This window comes from Pseudomyrmex gracilis, unplaced genomic scaffold (assembly GCF_002006095.1).
Source record: "Pseudomyrmex gracilis isolate BER0280 unplaced genomic scaffold, ASM200609v1 scaffold_213, whole genome shotgun sequence".
Lineage (NCBI taxonomy): Eukaryota > Metazoa > Arthropoda > Insecta > Hymenoptera > Formicidae > Pseudomyrmex > Pseudomyrmex gracilis.
In genome coordinates, this window is record NW_018020797.1 from 84,783 (window position 1) to 109,422 (window position 24,640).

Here is a 24,640-nt window from a genome sequence, read left to right on the forward strand (position 1 = left end):
AAAAGAAAAAAACAATAACATAAATATATGGAATCGACACAATTTTGCTTTATTAGGCCAAAAAGTAAATTGCCAAATATATTACAAATTCCATGTTTGCAAAAATGAAACATCTCCATTCGTGGTACGAAAAAAATTCTTGTGAAAACATTTCTTTATAATTATTATATATTCTTATACATTTTAAGAGCTGTATGTAATTCACACAACGTCGAATTGATGATCGTACTTCACACACTCCTTTCTCTTTCGCTCGCGTCCTTTCTCTCGATCTTTAGTCGACACACACGATTCACGCGTAAAACTATTTTCTTTCCTTTATCACTAGTTTGATACTTACTGCTAGAACACGTCCATGGTCTTCAATTTATAACAAGCAGAGATATTATAAACTGCGGACCCCAAGAGTGATCTTTACTTCGTACTTTTTTTTTTTTGTGTGACAGTAATAACATGGTAATAAATTTAAGAGACAAAATGTACAGAGAATAGCATTTAAAAAATTGTTTACAATTTTGTGTGTGGGACTCTGTTACACTACACTGAGCAGACACACTGGCATTTATACGCCAGTAACAGGGACCTCGTTGCCGTTTTTGCGATCGATAATCAGATTTATATAATCAGCTACGATCTTATTGGTAATAAAGAGAAATATAACTCGATCGCTTGTAAGCACTCGTTGAAAAGCACTCAAAATTATTAGTCCAAGTTCCACGACACTACCGCACTACTGCTTTTTCTACTTTCATGTTTATAGTTCCGCCAGAAGAAGTGCGGTATTTGAAATTGGAACAAATTCCGATGATCAGTAATTGATATATACGTATATAACGCATCATCTTTCAGCATCAGAACTTGAATTTCATCATCGCTATGAAAGAAGCATATCACGAAGTGGTAAATCTGATCAGAATGAAAACGTAGGGCAGTAATGTTGTTGAAAGTGGAGTGTCTGTCCAGCACGGAGGTCGGTCCCTTTCCTAGCTTCATCGAGAGAGCGAGTGTGATCGTTCGTGAGACTGTTGAGAGTCACCAGCTGCTCGTGGATCAGGTAATCTTTGAGAAGCTGGCAACGCATCGAAAAACGGATGCATTAGCGCATCTTTCAAGGTAATACGCTGCGAAGGTTCGTAATCCAACATTCTCTGAATGAGATCGAACAGCTGACGATGCTCTTCGTCATCGGATAGCATGTAACGCTACAACAAACATAACAATGCGAATTGTTTACAGAACGAAAAATAAAAAAAGACAATTCAATTATTCATTCAAAATCTAAAGTTAAAGTTTTTCAATTGAAAAACACTTACATGTAACGGCTTGCAATTCTCTCGTACGTATCTACCGGCCGAACTCTTGTCGTCCCAATCTAATTGGCCGTGGTAGAAGTACTTGGTTTTGGTTTTGCGAGCCATGCGATGCGGTATCGAGCCGAGTATACGCTCCATCATCGCTAGATGCTCACGATTGTCATGTGTTTGAAATAATGTGATGCCCAAATACAATTCGAACAAGATGCAACCGATGGACCAGACGTCACACGGCTGGGACCAACCCAGTTCTGCGTACAAAAAAAAAAAAACAACAACATTGCGTTACGATAATGCAATCGTCACGTTTATCGAAAAATATTTTAAAAAAAGCACTCACCTAAGATCACTTCGGGCGCTCTATAGTGTCTTGTGCTAACAATTGTACTATGATGCTCGTGATCAAAAGTTGCGCTACCGAAGTCGATGAGTCTAATGTCGGTTCGTTTCACACGTCTCATGTCTCTCCGCTTAAAAAGAAAAAGCTTTTTTGAAACACTTTAGAAGAAAAACTCATATTACGTGCCAAAACATAACACATCCGATAAGTTCAATAATAACAACGACGGTTTAATATTACAATATAACACACCTTTTTACTGTTATATGTGCTTTCGTAATCTGAATCGACGAACAAGATGTTTTCCGGCTTGAGATCCGTGTGCGTAAGCTTGTTGTCGTGCAAGAACTTCACGGCGTAGCAAAGTTGGTAGCCCATGTGTCTAACATGTTCCAATGGATACGGTTGGTAACTGTTATCTCTCTGTAAAAATAACTTTTATTAGTACGTTATATCGGTTAGATATCTGTTTCTCCCGGTTACTTACCAAGAAGTCGAAAACACTCAGACCGAGCATTTCAAATGCAATACACATATGTCCGTGATAGTTGAACCAATCGAGCATCTTCACGCATAGACTGAAAAAGAACGAAATATATCGATAATTTTAACAACAACCGTCTTTCTTACCCGTTTTGTTCGATCGATTAATATCGATATATATGTATATATTAATAAAAATCAGATCTTCTGATGTGAAGCGCACAAATAAATTAATTAAACAAATATATAATATACTAACTGTTGTCCTTCCGGATCCTTTGCAGCAATTTTTTCAAGAGCGTTTATTTCCAACTTCGCCGCCTCTCTGTATTTCTCCACATTTTTAATAATTTTTAGAGCCATTATATGATCCCTGCAACATTTAGCACAACGATTGTGATTTCGAACACGTACACACGTTCATATCCCGCAATTCGAATTTCACCATCGCGGAGCGTAACACGTTTTTTTTTTTTTTTTTTTGACGTTTTTTAAACGCTACGATCGTTACACGTCGTAATTTCGTATTCCGCTAAACGGATCTAATTCTCGCGGCCATCGTAAACGCCTGGCTCGTAAAACAAAGTGCAAGGCCATCCTATTATTGCGACCACTCGCGCGTCATTTTGTGACAGTGCCGGATAGCTATTTCTGCTCGCCGTCCAACCACTCCACGAGTCGTCGCAACATTTGGGATATTCTTCAGCGTAAAACGAACGAAGACGCGTGCGATGTACGTGCAAAATAGAGAAAGAGAGAACAAGAAATAAATATGTGGATGGAGGTCCAGGACGCATGGACGGAGGAGAGAGGACCGGATAAACCGTGACGCGAAGTAAAATTACCTATTTATACTTATGTATGAACTGGCACTTACATTTGCAAGTCCTTAACCTTGACAACTTTTCCAAAAGTACCCTCTCCTAGGGTGGCCAGTACTTTATCTGCAATGCAAAAACCGGGGTAAATGTCCAGCGGATACGGGGCCTTGCGGCCCACACGAGAGTGTGCTCGCCCGCGTCGAACCGGGCGCGACAAACCGGGGGCTAACCCTCTCGCTCACCTTCAAGCGGATGCCCCCGGTTCTCGTCGCTCTTTTTAGATAAGGGATAAAAGAAGATCGCTCAAGGAGAACCGTCGCGCATTTCAAAGAAAAAAGAAAAAAAAATAAATAAAGAAAACGTGAGAAAGAGAGAGAAGACACGCGGGCGAGACCCTTCCGCGTAGGCGTTCGGCTGGGTTCGTGTGCGTTATCGTATATATGCTGCGGTTTTATGGTGAACGGAATAATGAATAAATGAAGAACGGTATCTCGCGCGTAGAGTTTAAATGACATCGATCGGAAACTGCTGCTTTCCTAAAGGGCCCTAGCTAAGGGTATAGCCTGATTTAGTTTCTCTTTACGAACGCGCGGGAACCGCGTGGCATTTGCTACTCGAAAATCGAAGTGGAAAAAAACAAAAAAAAAATACACACACGCGTTTCTTCTTTCGTTGTTTATAAACTTAATGGGAGAAGGCGCACGTGTAGGCGAAGAGTTCAAGAGACGCGTCGGGAACGCGAGGATAAACGAGAGTAGCGAGAGTTCGCGCGAGAGTGAAATGCCAGGTGTCCTCGCGCGCAAGTATCACGAGCGAGAAAAACACGTCATCTCGCGAGGAGGACGTATCGAGATAGCGCAATTGTCGGATTTTCGTTCCTTTTCTCGTCATCTCTGCTCCCTCTCTTCCTCCGATTTTCTCTGTCTCCGTAAATAACATTCTTCACGCGTTTGAAAAGAGAATCGCGAAGACGTGAAGACAAAAAAAAAAAAAAGAAAAAAAAATTCTTTCTCTGCGCCGACTTCCCGATAATCGTCGTCGTCGTTGTCGAGCTGACGAGTTTTCCTTGACGTGCTCTGTTGATATTATGTGATAATTGGATATATGCATGTTACTCTTAATCTTTCTGAAAATAAATCATATATAGACAAGACAGAGATACAGAGAGAGATCTATTCTTTTTTTTTTTTTTTTTTTTTTTTTTTTTTTTTCTGTTTAGCCCCGTAAATATTGTTATATAGCGCGTGCGATGAAAAATTCGAAAACTTTCGTTCTAAAAACAGAGAATCGCGCTTCAAACGTGTCTGCGGATATATAACGTAGAAAGTGAGTTGTTTTTTCACATAAATGTATATAATATATCTATATAATATATCTATATATATATGCTCGTATATATGTGTGTATACTAAACAGCGACACTCATCGAGAACATCAATACATCAACAATGTGATTAATGTGTAAACTGTTACTCTTCTCGTGTCGTAGAGATATTGTTTCATAATATGTAACGCCTATAATTAAGGCAAGGAAAGAAGAAACAGAAAGTAAGAAAAAGAAAAAAAGAGTGTGTGTATGTATGTGTGTGAGTGAGAGAAAGAGAAGAGAGAAGAAAGAAAGAGAGAGAGAGAGAGAGAGAGAGAGAGAGAGAGAGAGAGAGAGAGAGAGAGANAGAGAGAAGAAAGAAAGAGAGAGAGAGAGAGAGAGAGAGAGAGAGAGAGAGAGAGAGAGAGAGAGAAACAGAGAGAGAGAGAGAGAGAGAGAGAGAGACATAGAGAGAGAGAGAGAGAGAGAGAGAGACAGAGAATATGGGCAGATATACTGTAGATAACCGATCGATCAATTAATCAACCTGAGGCTTGCTTAATTACTACAAAAGTGTATTGACTTAGTCACGAACATCGATTCGCCAGGATGTCGCCGGATTGGTATACAAGGTGGCCGTCATCGTCGTCCTCGACGGAGGGCGGTCGTGGGCTCTATTTGGGCCGGCGGTATCGGTATCGGCGCATGCCAAGTGTTGGACCCAATTCACAGTACCCCGGTTCGCGTCGGTCCGATTCGATATCGTGGAGCCGGAAGTAGGATGCGTGATAATCCCAATGTTGGAGGCGCCATAGCGGTCGACGTGCAGGTAGTCACCATCCGTGTGTGTCCATGTTCGGGGGTAGCATCGTCGAGGCGGCCGCGTCAACCGATTGCCAACATCATCGTGTGTCATCCAACCACCACCGCCGCCACCACCACCGCGAGACGGCGAAGGTACCCGTGTAACACGCGGCAGAGGACGTGTGTAAGCACGGGACGAACGTACAAGTGTGTACGGTGGGGGTGTAGGAGGGTGGAATAACATCGTCATCGTCATCGTCATCATTGAGAGACGCCACAGACCCGATCCGAGCGCCCAGTCAGTCAGTCGACCACCATATCCGTGTGTGCCATATCCATTTCCATTCCATTCCATTACAACGGAGATGGTAACCCAACAATCAGAGAGAAAGGGGAGAGGGCAAAATGGTTTGCCAAGTCAGAAAGTTGTGGTTACGAATTTAACCATCCGTTCAAAGCGCATACTATTATATTTCTTTTTCTTTTCGTTATTACTTTTTTTTTTTACGGCTTTTCTTTTATTTATTCGAACTTTTTATTTGTTTTTTTTTTTTTTTTGGCGTTACGGCAAGTCGTTTTCTTATATTTATAATTTTTAATTATATTTATCCGAGGTTTTTTTATTTTTTCGTTATTTTTTCTTTTATCTCCGCTCGCCTGTGCATACTTTGTTATATATATGTATATATTCGTGTTAGACCTGGTATATGCGTGCCTTGAAGGAGCCGTCTCACACGCGCACGGCTTCACACGGACTTACGTAGAGTAAAACTTTGCAATACGTCGCGCGTGAAACGGACTATCGACACGTTTCTAATGTATGTAGATACAGATAGAGAAAAGCAGAGAGAGTATATATCGGTATTGGCGTGTACGCGAATCGCGAGATAAAATATGTCAATAAATTTTAACGACAATACACGTACAATTTATATATATATATATATGCGTGCATTTCTACGATTGATCAACGATTACTCTGCGAACAACAACAAATTGTTCTTCATTAATCCGAATTCCAATCTCAACGAAGAACAAAAAACCAAGTACAAAAATGAAGAAAAAAAAAGAAAAAAAAAAAAAAAAAAAGAAAACACAAATTTACTCGGACGAGCGACGGACAGCTTCTTCGAAGTGCTCGTAACACCTTTTTTACCTTTCATCTAACACGCTTGGAGACGTAGCTTTTTGTTATAATTTGTTAATTGCTTCATCATAGACTCATTCATCATGGTACTTACGTGCTCGCGCAAACGGCCGCTCCACGATGATCGATACGGATGTGTTAACTTTCGATCTTCATGGGGCGCCGTTGCGACAGGTAACAATACTGATCGGTATATATATGTATATATATATCGACCCTACCTTATCGAGAATATACAAACGTACACGGAATCTGACCTGTCGTTAAGATTGTCGACTAATCAAAGTCTTGCAAGTCATATTTCTACACACTACGAAATAAAACAGAAAGTATCTGAAGAAGAGAAGCAGAGCCATGTACTTTCTCGTGTTCGCGTTATCAGTATGTATATGTATATATATATATGAAATTTGTGAAACGGAAAATTTGTTTCAATGTATACCGTCGACGCAATGACAATTTGTGTGGCAACAAGTCGGCTTTTCAATTCTCTATTATAAATGTGAACAACACAGGTCTCGGGAAAATTTCTTCGTCCTACTTTATTATATAGTAGTAATAAAGTAAACGGAATTAAATCGAAAAGTAAAAACGTAAGTAGTACTTTATACGCAGCAAATGCTGCATCACAGAACGTGACTCTCACTCTTCTTATTGTTGAAAAGACATACAGTTAATATATAATAATGCAATATTGTGTGATATTATATATCAACGTCGATAAGGTAGATCAGGATTAAGGCTAAGTGTTGAGATGGCACTGTTGTGTCCAAAGGCTGTGAAGTATACGAATATATAAACATTGGCTCAAGTGCTCGAGCGTTTAGTTGATCGCAACGAGAGATAGCGTTAGAATAGAATTTTTCAACTGCTGACGAGAGGACAATTCTGTTGCGATAAGATCAGACAGCGTGAAGTACAGCAGGAAGTGATGCATCGGAAGACACGGAGGAAAGAATTAACGCACGCGCGGTTATTTGATTTGCGTGCACATGCATACAACACACGCACGCGGAGAGAAGACAGAAGCAAGCAAGACAACAACAGCGGCGACGGACGACACGCTCTGCTTGTAAAAAACGGGCCGCTTTCGCGACTGTGAAATTTCGAGCGGCGCGGTTCGACAACTTACAATCGCGCCGCAGATCGCGTTCAATTCCCTAATCGCACTCGCGTCCGAAGAGGCTATCATCCTCTTCGACGTGTTGTCGTTCTGGTTGTTACGATGATTGCTCTTTCTGTACTTGCTGGCGATGAGTTCCGTCATGCTGGGACGGGCATTCGTTTGTCCACCGGCTGCCAGCTGACTGTACGTATCCTCCATCGCGGCGTACTTCAGGATCAGACTCTGAATCTCTTTTCGTTTAGCCGCTCTGTTCGTGATCGCGGGATCCTCATCCTCGGCGTCGTGCGCGTTCTGCTGAGTGACGTTGTTTTGAACATTTTGAACATTTTGAGCAATTTGAAGATTCTCGATTACGTTGCTGTTCGCGATCGGGGTTTTGTCCGGGTCGGTCACAACTTCCTCGTTGTCTGTAAATGTTAACGACTCGATCTTTACCGGTCGGGACAGTCTGAGGGACGTCGAGTGAGTGTCCAGCTGCTCGCTCTTGCCATTTCGATGCGGTTTAACTTTTCGATTGCGCGTTTCCGCGTGTCCGGATTTGTGTCTGCCGTAACGGCGATAAGCATCCGAGTTCAGCAGCAAGATCTGTCGATCGGTACGACGATAAGCGGGCGTCTTTTCCCGTCTAGGTTCTTTGCTGATCGCAGAAGTCACGTAAGGATAAGCTTTTTCGGTGAGAATCACGCTGGTAGGACTCTTGATAACGGTGCGAGTCATCGAAGGCTCGAGAGTCTTGTCATCGCGCACAAACGGACTGTTATCGCGATTACAGTAGTTGTGCTGATCGCGCTCCTGTTTCCTCGAATAAATACGATTATCCCGTTCCAAATCGTCGCCGTGCCGTTTGCTTGAATATTTATCCAAGATCGTGCTGTACTTATCCTCTAAGCGACTTCGCGTGTTTCCCAATCGGCCGAGATTGGGCGATCGTCTCGCGGCCGTGTTGCCACGATCGTTCAGAGTGGATGTTCCGCGCACCCTCGTTGCTAGCTTCTGAAGAAGACTCGAGCAGGACTCGCTCAGCATCTGCGTCACGCTCGTCGTGGTGGACGAGCGCGCGTAACGATTACGCCGTGAGGTCGAACCTTGTCGCGAGGTCGACATGTTGTCGCGCGGCGTAAATATAAACATTTGAAGCGGCTTGTGTTTGTCTCAAAAAAGTGAAAATCTCTTATCAAAACCTGATCTTTCAGATCAAGAAATCGCGCGATTGCTCAAGGTCGTCGTAGACGATTTTGCGAGATGATCTCAGCGCGACATGCTCCGCGACGGAGTCGCGCAAAGAGAAAAGCCGTGACAGTAGCAATCGAAAACGAAGACACCGAAGTTGACGAAACGATATTCTACGCAGGTACATCACTACGGAAAGGCGCGAACACGCCGAAGGAAGGCACTAAACTATGACCACGACGACGGTCAGGGAGAACGGACGACGAACGGACGACGTTCACGAAGATCACGACGACGACGAGGCGAAACTCAGTGCGCCCCGCCAAATACTCTCTCGTCGCACTAAAAATATCAGGGAGCGGTGGTGAGACCGCCCGCTCCGACGAGAACGATTCGTCCTTCTCTCTCGAAACCGAATTTTCAAGAGTGATCAGCAAGCGGAGCGACGAAGAGAGCTTGATTAGCGTAACTCACACGCGCAACGAAAAAGATAGAACGATCGAAATAGACGAAGAGAGGTACAGGTGAGAAGAAGAAGAAGAGAGAAAAACACGCAAGGGAAAAAGAAGCGGGATCAGCAGCGGCGGTATTACGTAAATTGTCTCGCACTTTATTTCGGAACGCGTCGAAGTTCCGTGCACGACGCTCCGTGCGGATCTCGAGTCTGGCTCAACTTCGTGCTTCCTGGTTGCTCCCATGTAAGCCCGGTGGCAATAATCGCTTTTACGAGATGCACGCGTCACGAGAAAACGCATCTCGAGAGAGCTGCCTCGTGTCGCCGAGCGTGTTTTCACGCGGACCGCGTCGTTCGCGCTTTCCGTACCTTGACACACATAGAAAATTACGAAACGGCAACGATGCCAGTTCGATGTAGAGCAAGTCCTCCGCGTGGCCCAATATTGATCGCATAATAGTCACAAGTTGTTGTCTTTTTACCAAATGACAATATTTAGACTACAAACAGATGCGAGATCATCACCCACTCTTTGCATGTGGGTAAAAATAACACAAAAGATCTCTCTTGTGGAAGAACATAAAGAAGTTTATGAGAGAGAAAATTGACACTTGAGCATAAGATGAAACGACAGAAAGATTTTCCTCCAAGTGACAAAAGAAAAAAAAAACACGATGAAATCAAGTTTCCAGAAATTTTCTCCGAAGAAAACTCATTCTCAGACGCGAAATCAGAGAGATCTCTCGATCAAATGGATTATAGCAGATAAGTTTTTGATCGGACTTCCGGTGTACTATTAATAAGAACATGAAGTTGTCTTTCAAGGTTGCGAGGTCGAAGATATCGCCCTGTCGTGGATTTTAAGTACGAGTTGTCGATATAAATATACGCCGTTTCTACAAAATAGCGACGTAGTTCGTGCGCGCGGGACTACTCGCCCACATCAATTTCAGAATCATCTCAAAAATATTTTTTGGCGAAGTGACCGATTAATTTGGCTCAAACTTAGAAATCGGACTATATTTAAAAATTAAAATACGCGCGTGTGGGCGCGTTTTTTTCTTTTTTTTTTTTTATAAACAAGTATTGAACTTGAAGTTGAAAAATTTGTTGTTACACGAGTGATCTCGAAGGTAAGAGCGAATATATTGTCATTAATCGCAAAGAATCAAGATCAGAAAGTTCCGATCGACAAATCATCATTGGAAGATTGTGTTTTGCAGACGGCGGAAGCGCCAGATTAGGTAATTGCCGAAAGTTACGCGTGTTTCTTCCGCTCCCTTGCCGCGGAAAAATATTGACCAAGGTTAGGTCTCGCTGATGAGTTAAAAAAACGGGAAGGGAAGAGAATAAGTAACGGGCGCCAAAACACGCTGGAACATTTCGCTTCTCGTTCTCTAAGTTGCGTCGTCGTCATCTTCGAGAACGGGCAATGCCAAATATAAACCAGAGTAAGCTTGAAACGCGTGCGCCATGATCGCCATGCGTACAGAAGAACTCAGCGTCATCAGCGGCGCGCTGCGTTTAAATGTTAAAGTCCTGGCTGGCTTAACCGACTCGACAAGCTCGCGCTATGTCACCGCTGTTGCTGCATGGCGAATAGCCAACAGAAATGAACGCGTTTGTTCTACGTGTTAACCTCTTTTCTGAGAGGGATAAATCTGGTTTTTTTTTATATATTTTATTTTAGCCTCACAAACCTAAAAAAAAAAAATAAAACTGTTACTTGAACGATAAAGCTACAATTTTTAATATTACAAAAGTGAAGAAAAACAATTAAACCGTTCAAGGAAAATTATGAAGCGAAACCTCTTTTCAGGTTTTTATCTTCGAGGAAGGGGGTAGATTTGTAGCTACCAAATGCACAAAAAAAAAAAATACACTGAGGGTGGACAATGCGCACTCGAATGAGGAATTAAGATCAAAACGGTGCTACACGAAGATCTCGCTGCATTGTTGCTACCTCGGAAGTCGATGTATTGTTAGTTTCGGGCGTGACGTCAAGTTTTACGTTGAACTCCTTGGTAGTCTCGGTAACGTTGCGCTGCAACCACGCGTCCCAGTCGTGACGCGGCCACCAGGGGACGCTTCCGGACATCAGAAAGTCCAGATTCTGACTTGCTGCTGCCTGATAAGACGACGACGGTCGATCATCGGTGACCAAACCGCCGCCGTTGCCAAGCCCGGCCCAATTTCCAGGATCCAGATTGACGGCGTGCGTGAAAACGCAAATGGTTTATCCCGAACACCTACACTTTGCGCCGCGTCTCACAGACACATCTTGCCAACTGCAACGCACATGTATTTCTAAATCCAGGTTAAACAATTCTGGGTCACAGGCTGTGTCGCCAAACTTTTCGAAATCGGGATCGACATTCGATTCACAATACTTTTCGTAAGTGAGGTTTTAAGTTTTTCCCCGCAGGGGAGAGGAAATTCGTTACTTTTGCACTGTTTGAATGCAAAAGAACAGCTGAAACTTGTTCGACTTAGACCGAAGATCTTGATATCGATACTACCGTCGAAATAATGCGTTCAAATGTGGGAAAAATTTAAAACCCCGTAGCGTTGTCTTCAGTCCCAAACTTTTTCTTCTTGGAGAATCAGCGACGAGGAAGTCTCAGCTTTCGGTGGACCGGCCTACTTGCCGGCACGACGTTACTCGACAACGACGACGACGGCGACGTTGCGTTGGCCATCTGGCGCAAACTCGCACTAAAACCGCGGCGAAACCGCGTGACGAGTTCCCCTCGAAAATAGTCGTCGGTCGAAAATAGCCGGCGTCGAGTAAGAAAGAAGAATCATCGGTATTTGCTCCGAGCATACAGCCGACGTGCATGTTGCTCCAGTGATTGTTCTCCGTTTGATCCAATCGACAAACATTCATAAGTTAACTCTTCTTTCTCTCTCTTTGTGTTCTACTCTTTATATGTATATTGATTCATTATTGAGAGATTCTTGCAACGCGTCGAAATTCGTTAAATAGCATAAGAACATCAGAGTTTGAACATCAGAGAGATCTGAACCTTGTTATCAAGAGCCAATGTAGAGACTGAGAGATTAAATTTTTCACAGATTGTTTTTCTGATTGCTTTACTATTACTTAACTCGGTGAGTTATTTTGTTTCCTTTCATAGATTATTATCGTTTGTTTTGAGTATAAAGATAAGAAGCGTATAAAAGCTGATCTAATCGTCTACACCATATTTTGGTTGTAGAATTGTACAACGAACATTAAAGGATAACATCTCGATAAAAAAAAAAACTATTAACTTCTGTTTAATTAGGAAAAAGATAATGAAAATGTGTTACTTGGACTTTTATATCGTGAGAGTACGTTTTGTATGTGCGCACATAAAGAGATAATACTTTTAAATTATATCTTTCGAAGAGATTAAGGCTTTCAAATTATTTTTACATATTTCGAGAAATAGAAATTATTTCCAAAGTAATTGAAGACAATTTCAAATAATGAATTATTTATGTTTAAAATACACGTTTATCCGGCACGCATTTCGCTGATAACGTTTTGTCGACAAGTACATGGCGTCTGCTTATGTGTATGTCTTCGTAGAATTAGGGGTTGAAAGTATGACTCAATCGAATCGACTGTTCGTAAAGTCATCGGTCGTGTGTCGCGACGCTGTACAATATGTGGCGAAAAGAAACGCGTAATATAGAGAATATATACTATTGAGTGTGCATTATCACACGGACTCACCTGACTCCTGGTGGAAAGTGATCGATGACGATGACGCTCCTGGCTAGGTGACGAGGAGCCATGATGACGATGGAGACGCGTACGACGGGACGACGTGGGATGCGCTAGATGAGCTCGATCCCGATCGCGATCGCGATGTCCATGTTGTCGCCCGCTGCTAGGCGATCGACGGTGGCTACGCTTGTATCGACGTTCCTGGCTAGTTCCACGCTCGTGCTGACGAGACCTCAGCACTCGTTCCCCGCTGAAATGCAGATAAATTATTTTATTCGATACTTATTACTAGCATGTAGATGTCAAACACACAATTTTTGTCGCGCATCACTGTTGGATATATTACAATTTCACGTAGTTTCTCTTTTCGTAAACAAAAATCCTTTTTTTTTTTATGTAAGAATAAGTTATAAAACAAATTACATTACAATTTGTCCAACTAGTGCAAGAGCTAAATATGTCGAAATGTTAATGTAGCGAGAAATCGAACGTTTAACATCATCTAGAGCGAAGCTAAGTGGGAATCAAGGTTGTGTCGCGTCACGTATAACACACGTTTCTATCAGAGCAACCATGAGATGACCTAATTAATCCGCCTTCCTCAAATAGACTATCGGGCTTGCTTGTGCATAAGATAAGAGCACTTATCTGTTATAAACAATCTAAACGAAATATCTAAGTATAATATTAATATAAATTATTCTTAATACGTGTTACAACAACAAAAAATGTAAAAACTTCAAGAGTATTTTTACTAAATTAAAAAAAAAAAATAGCTGATGACGTAAAAGAACACTTGAAACATAAAGTTTGCGATGATTCACAAATGAAACAGAAGTCGGCGAGAGTTCTGATTGAACAGAACTTCAAGAACATTGAGTTTCAAAGTTATTTGCCAACCAATGAAAATTTCACGGAGGAATTAATTCGTTTATCTACCAAGAGTAAATATGCATGTGGAAGAGATTACTGTTCCAGTCACCAATGTCACCAGAAAATGATTGCCAGATGACAAACACAATAGTAAAGCGCTCAAGAGGATTTGATGAGTCGCGATCGAGTGACAAGCTGAACGGCTATTGTTTCGTATTTTTTTTTCTTCTGTATGGTGCATCAACCGCACGATAGGTTCACGGTCAAGCAGCAATCAAGCAGCTCGAATCCGCCAGCAAGGAAGCTGAACTGGTTTAAAGATTTCTACTCAGAATTTTCATCAAACACTGCTGAATGCTGAATTCGCGATAATATCGTTAAATATAATTAATACAATTATATTTAATGATATTTATAACAAGTAGATTTAAAGAAATTATCTTAATAACGTTGTAAATTGTACACTTTACATAATATTACAGAAATCATCTCAGAGAATAAAATTTTAAAAAAGATTAAGGAACTAAATTAAAAAATATCAAGCCATTAAAAAAAATGATACAACTGTTTGTTAAACTCTCAAAACATTTGCATACGTGTATCGCAAGTGGCGTATTTGCGAATCAATAAACTCACGAGGAATGATACGATCTTCTTATCTATATGTAGTCGCTGCGAAATTACATTACTTCCAATATAACTGATACTCTTTTTAAATGAGTCTCTCTGCGTACGGTAAAAAATTAAATTCTCGTGTTAAAATTATTTTATTGTTGGGAAGCATATTTTTGTTTCATACTGTACCTTGACATCCAGGAAACGAGGGAAACGTACAGAACTGGCATCCTTTAAAAATGTTCTTTTGTTTTGCGACCTGGATTAAGCAGACTCCAGTGATGTTCGGTTGCTTGTGTGTGTGTATGTGTGTTTGCGATAGCAATTCCAAAGCGTGACTAACATATATGCGTTTAAGTTCGATTATTTAGCGAGAACATATTAATTTATATATTGAGCGAATATTTTCAACGGAGATATAGCAAAATTGGTTACGTTCATCGTTTATATAACCTAACCTACATACATCTACATATGTTTGTCTGGTTTACCACGTCTTCTGAGAAAATCTATATTTATATTTTCCGAAACCTCATTTCGACAGCATTGTAAGTACGAAAACTTTATATTAAAAAAAAAAAAAAAACAAACAAGCAACAGTACGTATATTTTAATGAAAATTAATTTATTTAAGTACGTACAAAAATATATTTAACAAAGTTTGAAATCTTTACTTAATTAATTTTTGTTGCTATTAAATCTTTAATTATTTATTTTTGTTGCTATTAAAACGATTAGAAAGCGTTGTAAGCGCGATTAAACTGATTACCCAATGGAGACCTTTATCTAAAATAATATTAATAGCATTAACGGAGTTTGCGCATTTTTTATCCGCTAATAGTTCAACGCACTCGTGTGCAACCTGCAATTATCTCATGCGTGTTTCTTCAACCTCGAAAAAACCGACGAAAACACTTTCACTGAGCAAGTGCAACGAACTAATCTAATTAAAGAAAACAAGACAAATTTCTGGATAATCAGTTGATCTTAAAGAAAGAGGATAACGACGGCTCGGAGTCACGAAATACAAAAGTTTAACTCTCTTGTTGTAACTTTTCCTTTCTTTTTCTTCTTCGTTCGCGTCTGCACGCGACGGTTTCAATCACCATCAAACTGTTCAAGACCAACCTTGACCTTGCTTTAGTTTGCGTGACCTCAACAACAAGCTAGTCCCGACGAAAGATTGCAAGAGGACTAACTGAATTATGATAATGACGATGAAAAAAAATGATGGATAATTCTCTGCGATTTTAACAAAATCGTAAGATTGTGTTGACACACAATAATAACAATAACGGAACTTCAAGAAGGTACTCTTTCTACGATGTTGTATTTGAATAAAGAGATCAATTGCAAAGTCTATAGATATCCAGTTCAAGAGCACTATCAATCTCCTCCAATCAGATTTCTCCGAAGTCTGATTCTGCGACCGAAGACAAGAGAGTCGCGAGAATTCTTTTTGTGTTCGACGTAAAAGAAATGAAGATTGTCGGTTATTGAATTTATCGCACAAGCCGTTCGCCAATTATGACCTCCTTAAATGTCTTCGTACATACATAAAGAGATGTAATTTCTTTTGATGAAAATACAACGTGAGGCACGTGGATTTCAAATACTTGACGGACTCTAAAGGCCAGTTCGAATCGATTTGTGAGATCGCGTGCAAGATGTCACATTTCTTCTTTCATTTCGCGAGCATCGAAAGAGCACTGGTCAATTGTTCAAGGTTGGCGCGGAATTCGTTAAATTCGATCGGAGTGAAACGACGTGCGGATACGTCTTTTAAAACATCCTTCTCTTACGTAGCAAAGAAAACTTATTTCGATGAAAAACAATAAAATGCGACTTTTTTTGTTGTTGTTGTTTGGAAGAAACGCGATTACAAGTCATCTTCTTACGTAGCTCTCTTCGCACGAGCCATTCTCACGATAAATGTAAAACGCAATACACCGTCATGTTGCGACGAATCATCGTGACGCAACGCGGATATCGTTTCAATTCGTTTTAAAAAGCGCCGCGCGCTTTGAAGTCGATCACAAAAAAGAAAAAAAAAAAATGTTACGTCGACTGACCAAAACGGGTTTGGGAGTGTCAAAAATCACATTAGCGAAACCCTCGGACAAGAGAAGTATACTATGATCGTCCTTGCGTCTTTGATCCCTTGGATCCGCGCGATCTTTTTTCTGCAGGAAGCACACGAAATGCGATCATTTATTACGGCGCCAGAAGAGAACGGTACTCCGGGGCGTCTGTGTTTAAGATTGTTTTTCTTTCTTTCTTTCTTTCTTTCTTTTTTTTTTTTTTTTTTATTTCAACATATCGCGAGTTTTATCACGTCCAGTTACCGACACAGTCATTGACCTAGAAGATCAGGAAGTAATGCGAGAAGAAAATTACTACTATTCATTAAAGCAGACCTTTACGGCGGTCCCATTAAAGGCGAGAGAAGTATACGAAGAAGTATTTTAATTAATCAGTAATTCATGCTTGCGCGCCACACTTGAATCACAATTGCGCGGTTACTTCGAATGCATAATTAACGAAGCACAAAATGATTAAGATGTGTTTTTAAGAAGAGTGTCCAATTTCAAAAGTAAACTTGTCCGACAAAAGAGAGAGAAAAAAGAAAAAAACAACAATCTCAAAATTGTTATAAATTTTAACAAAAAAATTTATCAAAAGTTGTTATCTTATCTCTCGGTAACCCGCAGCTTTGTTAAAACGCAAGGTTGCGCATCATTTATTGTCTCGAGCGCGTTAACATGCAAGTTTTTTTTGTTCTATCTTTTTTTTCCGCGTTTTTTCTGCTATCGAAAGATCGGTGTGTGTGCGCGTGTTGTTAAAGCGATAACGTTTGTTTAAATAAGTGGCACCTGTAAACGTGCACGTGGCGCGCAAAACAGATTACAGCACTATAAATATATTTTTCCTAGTGATTCATTGCACCTTACATTAGACGCTTTGTGAAGCAGATGTTCTCGAAATCGTTTCTAAGTTTCAAAACGTTTGCTCGTTGAAACGAAAAAACGCTTTGTGCGAACTACTTTAGATTTTTCACATGAATAACGCATGAACGAGAAATATAAAATGACAATAAAATTCTATTGCAATTTCTAACACTAAAATACCCCGATCTCCTTCTTATCTCCCTATAAAAGTCGCGCTACCGTAAATTTACTTCTCTCGACGACGAATGCGCGATATTACTGACGATATTTTGCGTCAGCACTCACGTACACACGCCTTCTTCTCGTGAACCGTTTAGAATAACGAGGGCTAAGAACAGGTCTCGGACGATGAAACTTGTTGAAGCTCGAACGCACGGATCACGACTGACAAGCCATGAAGACTTCATGGAGAAGCTCTATTGCCGGTTAGAACGACGTGGGAACGGAGAGGGAGAGAATCGTTGGCCGTACTGGCCTCGATGAAGCTACCGAGAGTAATCTCCCTCTTCCCGCACGCGCTCTCCCCCTTTTTCTTGCAACTTTCTTTGACAATGCGACGGAGAGAAAGGGAGATGCATATTCTCGAAACATCACATGGAAAAAAAAGTGATTTTACTTTATAATGTTTCTGTAAAAAAGTCTGAGAGAGAGAGAGAAAGAGAACTCATCATAAAGTAAAATCACTCTTGGTATAGGTTTCAGAAAACTTTTGTCCGATTTATCTAACGTTTATTCTCAACCAAGAGAAAAATTTTATAATTTTATCATTCTATATTTTACGAAATATAAATGTGACACTATAGCCGTTTAAGATTTTGGAGATAACTACATAAAGGCTGGCTTATCGTTTGGTTTTTGTGTTTGGACGAAAAGAATAAATTTGTCACACAGTATGATAATAAGATAATGCGGTTAAATTAAGATAAACTCACCTATAAGTTCCTTTACTCTGTGGACTCTCATAATCAATACGTCTGCGTTTATGCTCATATTGAGGCGAACCCAGCGAGTGCGAACGCGTTCTCGAATGGCTACGAGAGCGGTGACGCCTCCTGCTTCGCGGCATCTGGAACAAATAAAATGTGATTTATGCTAACGTGCATCGCATTAAATTTGACAAAAGAAAAACTAGTTTTTTCAATTTTAATCAGAAAAAGATTCACTTGACTATATGAGTGAAATTTTCTATTTTATTATACATTTTCTGTATATTTTATATTTCTGAATAAAGTTCATAAGAAAACTTACCATTATGACATAAAAATGCAAAATCGTATTAAAAAAAAGCACTTTAGCTTCCGAGTCAGCAAAAATTCTGTTTTTATCTAAAAAATAAAAAAAATTGAAATAGATGTTTTTGAAAAAAGAACAGCCAACATATGGCATTAGTTAGGAAGATAGTATTTCTATTTCTGTGAGTTCTCTGAATAAAACAAAGAAATTAAAAAGAAACTGATAACTAAGAATTAGTAAGTAGGAATAAAATTAGATGATAAGTACGTAAGTATGTGACAGTTAACTACTTGGAAGATTGGAAATTTCTTGTTTACGGGTGGTCAGCTTACTTATATTTGATGCTTTTATATTTTTCTGTAATTTTGTTTTATATTTGCATCATTTTATGTGCAAGAAACATGAAAAGTAAGATACATCAACAAACTAACAGAAGTGAAAGGATCTATGTCTCTCCATCACCATCAAGAGACTAATATCACACAAAAAGTAGTTTATTAAATTTCCAATTTCTATCTGTTAAACTAACACCAACTTGTGTATTTATTTTCTGTAACTCGAGTAAATATAATAATGTGAAGGAATAACTCATCAAATTTGTGTATTCCCAATACTTGTCCTCCACACTATTTTTACCAACAAAGCTGGCTTTACATAGAGTTAAGTCAATCTAGATAATTAGTATGAAACAGATCACAGAATTAGATAACGTAAGAGCTATTGCACACAAAATGCTATAGCTTCATATGCTTAAGACAATCTTAACCAATGAGTATTTAGCATAGTTTAATGTTACGTTCCGTAAATCACTATGGCGACTTTATGCTGGTTATTGGCCAAAATGGTCCAGTCTTATGCTATGCATATGCAGCTATGGGTGCTTTCCAGCTACACAGGCGACGCTGTGTAACAGTATCCACTAGTGTGAGTGAGACACCAATACATTCTTACACTAATGAACACTGTGTGTCGCCTGTGTATGCAACTGAAAAGCACCCTATGTCATTTTGTGTGCAACAGCCCTACAACAGTTCATAGAAAGAACTTCACTAACTTCTCAAAGCAGAGGTATAGCAAATATACAGCGCCATTAATCCTGAGAATGAATTAGTTAATCCCACACTGACGATGTAACAGCAATTACAATATCACATGCACATGTGACTGGCGTATCATGAACATGACAATGATGATGCCGCAACAAAAAATGGTAAAAATACACCCGACAAAATTGTGTCAACAACGCACGAGAAACCAACTTCACTCAGGATACACGACAATACGAGTTTTTATGAAGTCGGAGATAAATTAAGGAGCGCAAAAAAAAAACAGTATATACAATATGGAGTACACGATATTGATACAACATCGAGTAATCAATCAACTGAAGAAGCCGAACCGAGTGTTTTTTTTCTTTTTTTTTTAAATCGGAGCGAATACTGCGTGTACTTACGTTAGGAAGGCGGAACAGGCCCACTTGATCCCAAATGAAATCGAAGAAGGACGATATCCAGGAGCGTGTAGATGATGCTTGTGGTATGACACTGTTTTTCGACAACGACGTGGACATCAGCTCAAAAAATTCTGCAAAACGTGGGCAGTCGCATTCGTGAGGAGAGCGTCACATTATGACGACACTACTTGTAGAAATTTAGCCCACTCCGCGGGAGAGGAAGAAAAATAAAAAAAAGAAAAAAAAATCGACCACACGCGAGCTAAAATTTTCGAGAGAGACTGAAAATATGAAATTCTCTAGCAATCTTAATCTAAATCGAGATACGCGTTTCGCGTTGCATCAAGATACAAAATCGAGATCACGAGTATAAATTTATATACCGCATAAAAATTCATCGCGACGTCTCACGCGGAATTCCAAACGATCCCGCCAAAATATTAGCGTTACACGAGCGGAAGTTGTCGGTGAAAAGAAATGTGATATGATGTAATAAGAGAGAAACACATGATCGGCAGTGTGGCGGAAAAATTGGGTTAGTGCTTCGGCGTGAACACAGGCGCGCGTGGCTTCATCGCTCGAGATCGATGATAGGCACGTCGCGTCTCGAGGGATCGGGCAAAAACCCACAGAAACAGATATCGAACGGGTCGCGCGTCGCCAGGAAGCGACACGCAATCACCCTCGAACGCAAACGAGACACACAATAAAGCAAGCGGCAGGCATGCAAGATAATTGCGCATGATATGTTACGCAGAAAATACACCATAAGGGGCCGTTTGCAGCAGCAGCAGCAACAACGGCCATCTTGAAATTATAGAGTGCGCTTAATAGGGGAAACGAAGAATGCAAGAACACGCGCTGATCCTAGATGGATTTTGCACGATGCTTTGTTAACCATGTACCAAGTCGTGAATGTGCGATTATAAATATAAACGATTAGAACTTACAACGAAGATGCGGCGCTCGCTTGGTCCCGAAATTAAACCCACTAAAACACAAAATGTCGACGAGCACGACAGTGTACGAGACAGTATTGTGTGACAACGACGTGGACCTTGGATCAATGCGATCGGAGAGACCTCTTCGACTTTATTCGGCGACTATCGGCAAGCCAGGGACGGCTCTGTTATCTGGGCCTTTTGTAAACGGGCTCTGTACACAATATTTTCCAACAAATGTAGGAAAATTTCGGCGCACAACAACAGATATATTCGAAAATTCAACTTTTCTCAAACCTTATTGCGTGACTAAGTTTTCGAGTAGTTTGAGACTACTTATTGTTCCGACGATTCCAATAAATAGATAGTAGATTTTATTCCGTTGGGGCGCGCACGAAAAGAACTGTGCGTGAGTCACTCCTACGAGCTTACGAAGACTCACGAAGTGAGACGAATACGAAACGAAGACGAAAGAGCCATCCAAAATACTAAGGTCTGTTCTACAATACAGTCGTAAGCTGTAAGTCGTAAGAAATTGACCAATCACAGACAAATTACAGAAGAATAATCGATTGTGATTGGTCAATTTCTTACGACTATATTGTAGAACAGGCCTAAAAGAGTTCTGACTGAGGTAATAAAGTTTCTCAAGTTTCTAATATGTATTTTTTAAATATAAATACATAAAGGTGCATTGTTAAGTAATTGCATATACTTTATTTAATTCACAGATTGTTGTTCGACAAGATATTTACACCGCTCTTTGAATTGTAACAATTTCTACGTAGTTTTGAATTTATACTGAGAATATAATATTGCTATCGACGAATGTGCGACCTAATTTTTCACACATTTGTTTTTATCTACCTATAATAAACCAAGAGTGAACTCTCTTCTGGAAATTGTTAAAAATATATTAAAGCCGAAATCTGGCAAAATACGAGATTAAGTACATATTTTTATTCACTGATTATGTAATCCTCTTACCGCTGACTGTGATAGATAACATTGCTCATAACGATAAAGTCGGCATACGGTGATTAGAAAAGAACTTTTGAAGTATTTTGTAAATTTTTAAATATATCTTGTACAAGTGTTTATATAAATATAAACACTTATATATATATATATATATATATATATATATATATATACATATAATGTTTATGTATGTAAAACTTTACTTAAAAAGTAATTCATTTTCATATACACGTGTATACGATAAGTAGATACGTGTCTTTATTGAATAAAATGCAAATCAATCACATTTGACTGAGATATATATTTATATATACACACACTAGCATTTTTTATACGAAATTTCATACCTGAGTCCAAATATTTTCAGTTATCCATATAAGACCTTTTCTCAGTAGTTGTTGTATCATACGCCACATCATAATCGACACTAACAAAATATTGCAGCAGGTGCTAGATATATTTTATCAAGGACATGTAAATACGCGATATTTAGCGAGTCACACAGAAAGACATCTCACAAATATCAGTTTAAAGACTGACGAAGATAGGCCCTTGTACGTAGGTGGCACCACATCACTAGTGCTGACAATTGTATTGTGTTATCATTTTTATTACCGTCTCCCGCTTTCAACGAATGGTCAATTGAGAGGATATCATGACTGATATAAGATGAAAATAACGGGGTGAATGTGCGCGCGCATATAGACACGAAAAAAAACACTTCGAAATTAAGATTACGTTTTGTCGTAACAAAAATTAAAAGCGCCGTATAGATTCTGCAGCACTTTTTACAGAAAGTCTGCAAGATTTTGTAATTTTTATTTAAAAAAAAAAAACATTAAAGTAGAAAATAAAAAACTAAAATAATAAAAGATATTATATAAACTCTGGATTTTAATCTTCCAGCTATTTTACATATTTTAACGTTTTTGCAGTTTGTTATCACGTTGGAATTTAAAAACATACATGTAGAATATGTGCATGTAGAACAAAAGAAAGCTGCTTACAACATTACATGTTTACCTGAGTTACTACGCCAAATGAAATATACTTGGACTGGTCATGGGAAAAGTAATTCGCCGCCGTCGACGTTATCGCTCCTTCCGGAATCGTCCATAATTTCCTGCACGTGCGCTGCAACAAACGGAAATCAAATATCAGTATATATAAACCGCATCGTTTACAATTTATAGTTTTTTTTATTTATTTTGTCGCAAGTGGAGAACACTGCACAAATTTCAGTTGACTCAACTCTTTTGATGCGCCGATTAACTTCGTAAACAAAATAAAAAAAAAAAAAAAAAAAATCAGATCTTTGTGAACAACCGATGCAGAAAATTCAACGCGGAAACAAAAGAGTTCGCAACGATCACTCTTATGCAGAAAGAAAGCATATGATATGCACACACACGAAAGAATAAATCTTTGTCCAGTCGACAGAATGTCGATAATACGCGAACGCTAGGTCAAGTGTCTTGCGTACAAAACCACGTGATTCGCATGGAGTTGCGCCAATGATGCACGCTAGAGGGATGAATTTGTTGCGAGTAAGATGAGACTGCGGATAAATTTTAAATTGCGTCGATAATCGAAGTTAATTAAATCTCTCGATTTAACTGGCTCGGTTGCAACTTTCTAAGTACTAATCTCACACACAATTGCGGAACCACAAATTATACACCTAAGGCGTCCTCGTTACGTGGCGACTTCGAGTAGGGTAAAATCAGACGGACGGACGCGAAAGAGCTACCTGCATAACGGAACACAGTCGACCTTGAATACGCGAATCTATCGCGTAGCAAGACACGTGAATGTCGCGGATAATCCTCGGGGATAACCTGAGAAGAAATCGCAATGCGGAACAAGTACACATCATAATCGCGCGCGTAACACTCACCACAAGTAATCGCTCTAGGTAGTCCACCTTATCGTCCGGCGCTTGCGCCGTGGTGGCGGTGGTGGTTTTCATCCGGTGTGTAACATCTTTCGGCACTGGGTGAAGGGCAACGGGCGGTCTATCGGGAATTTTGGTATCCATTGTATTCGGTTCTTTAAAGTGCTGAAATAGATTTTTATGGATCAGGAACAGATGTATAAAACGGAAATATGTCGCTGTGTCACGTGTGATGTAATTATTTGATATGATATCACAACGTTGATAATATAAATGATAATAAAAAAAAAAAAAAGATTGATTAATACCAGTTTACAAATCAAAAGACATCTGTGCAGTAAAGGGACAGCGGCCGCGGCGAAGTTTTTTTCAGAAAATTGTTGACGAAAGTTTTTTTTTAGATCGTGTTTCTGTCGTTTCTTGAGATTTTGAATAAGAGTGACGTTTGTCGATATAAATCGCTCGCGACGCGAAAACAAATTACGGTCAATTTTTAATTTTCATTAGTCATTTTGTTTCAACAAATTCAATTAATTGTATTTCCTTGTGCGTTTTAATATTTTTGTATATATAAATTATTATTGTGTACACGCAAATGTTTATATACGAGATCATCAAGAATTTCTCCCTCTTTTGCTTTGGAAAAAATATTCTATTTTAACTATCAAGTAACGTCAAAAACAAAATCGAAAAAAATGGACTTATCAAGTTCTTCTTCTGTGGTATATATATGTTGTATAAACATGTGTTCATCTTGATATATTAATAAAATACTTATTCATGAATAATTCTTTATTTCTTACTATGTACATTATTTCTCGTAACATTTTTCATGAGTTTGATATGTTAGATTGATCATCGACACGTTCTTTGTTGCACGCTTTTTTGCACATTTCTAATAAATCGCGCGTGATAATAAATTTTCATTTAGCAAATGGCTCAACTACAGATACGAAGCGATGCGCAAACTCGTCGATAAAGCTTGAAATATATTACGTCATATGCTTTGCATAATGAATACCT

At 39.5% G+C, this 24,640-nt stretch overlaps 1 protein-coding gene across 11 annotated transcripts; it reads right to left on the reverse strand.

Annotated features, from left to right (window-relative positions):
• Positions 1 to 24: 24 nt before the first annotated feature.
• LOC109858555 (serine/threonine-protein kinase Doa) lies at positions 25 to 24,049 on the reverse strand. Of its 11 annotated transcripts, none has more exons than XM_020435940.1 (13): positions 23,926 to 24,049; positions 23,621 to 23,782; positions 22,747 to 22,857; positions 18,048 to 18,181; positions 12,686 to 12,929; positions 4,859 to 4,937; positions 3,014 to 3,080; positions 2,396 to 2,509; positions 2,141 to 2,231; positions 1,906 to 2,076; positions 1,654 to 1,783; positions 1,314 to 1,564; positions 25 to 1,202 (listed from the first exon to the last, which is right to left on the reverse strand). In XM_020435940.1, exons 2-13 carry the CDS (start codon positions 23,759 to 23,761, stop codon positions 990 to 992), a joined length of 1,746 nt encoding a protein of 581 aa, XP_020291529.1. In that variant the 5' UTR covers positions 23,762 to 23,782; positions 23,926 to 24,049; the 3' UTR covers positions 25 to 989. The 11 variants fall into 11 exon arrangements, with proteins under 11 accessions (XP_020291529.1, XP_020291532.1, XP_020291535.1 ...); XM_020435943.1 differs by lacking the exons at positions 23,621 to 23,782; positions 23,926 to 24,049 and adding exons at positions 19,802 to 19,932; positions 22,976 to 23,104; XM_020435946.1 differs by lacking the exons at positions 23,621 to 23,782; positions 23,926 to 24,049 and adding an exon at positions 23,403 to 23,600.
• Positions 24,050 to 24,640: the final 591 nt, after the last annotated feature.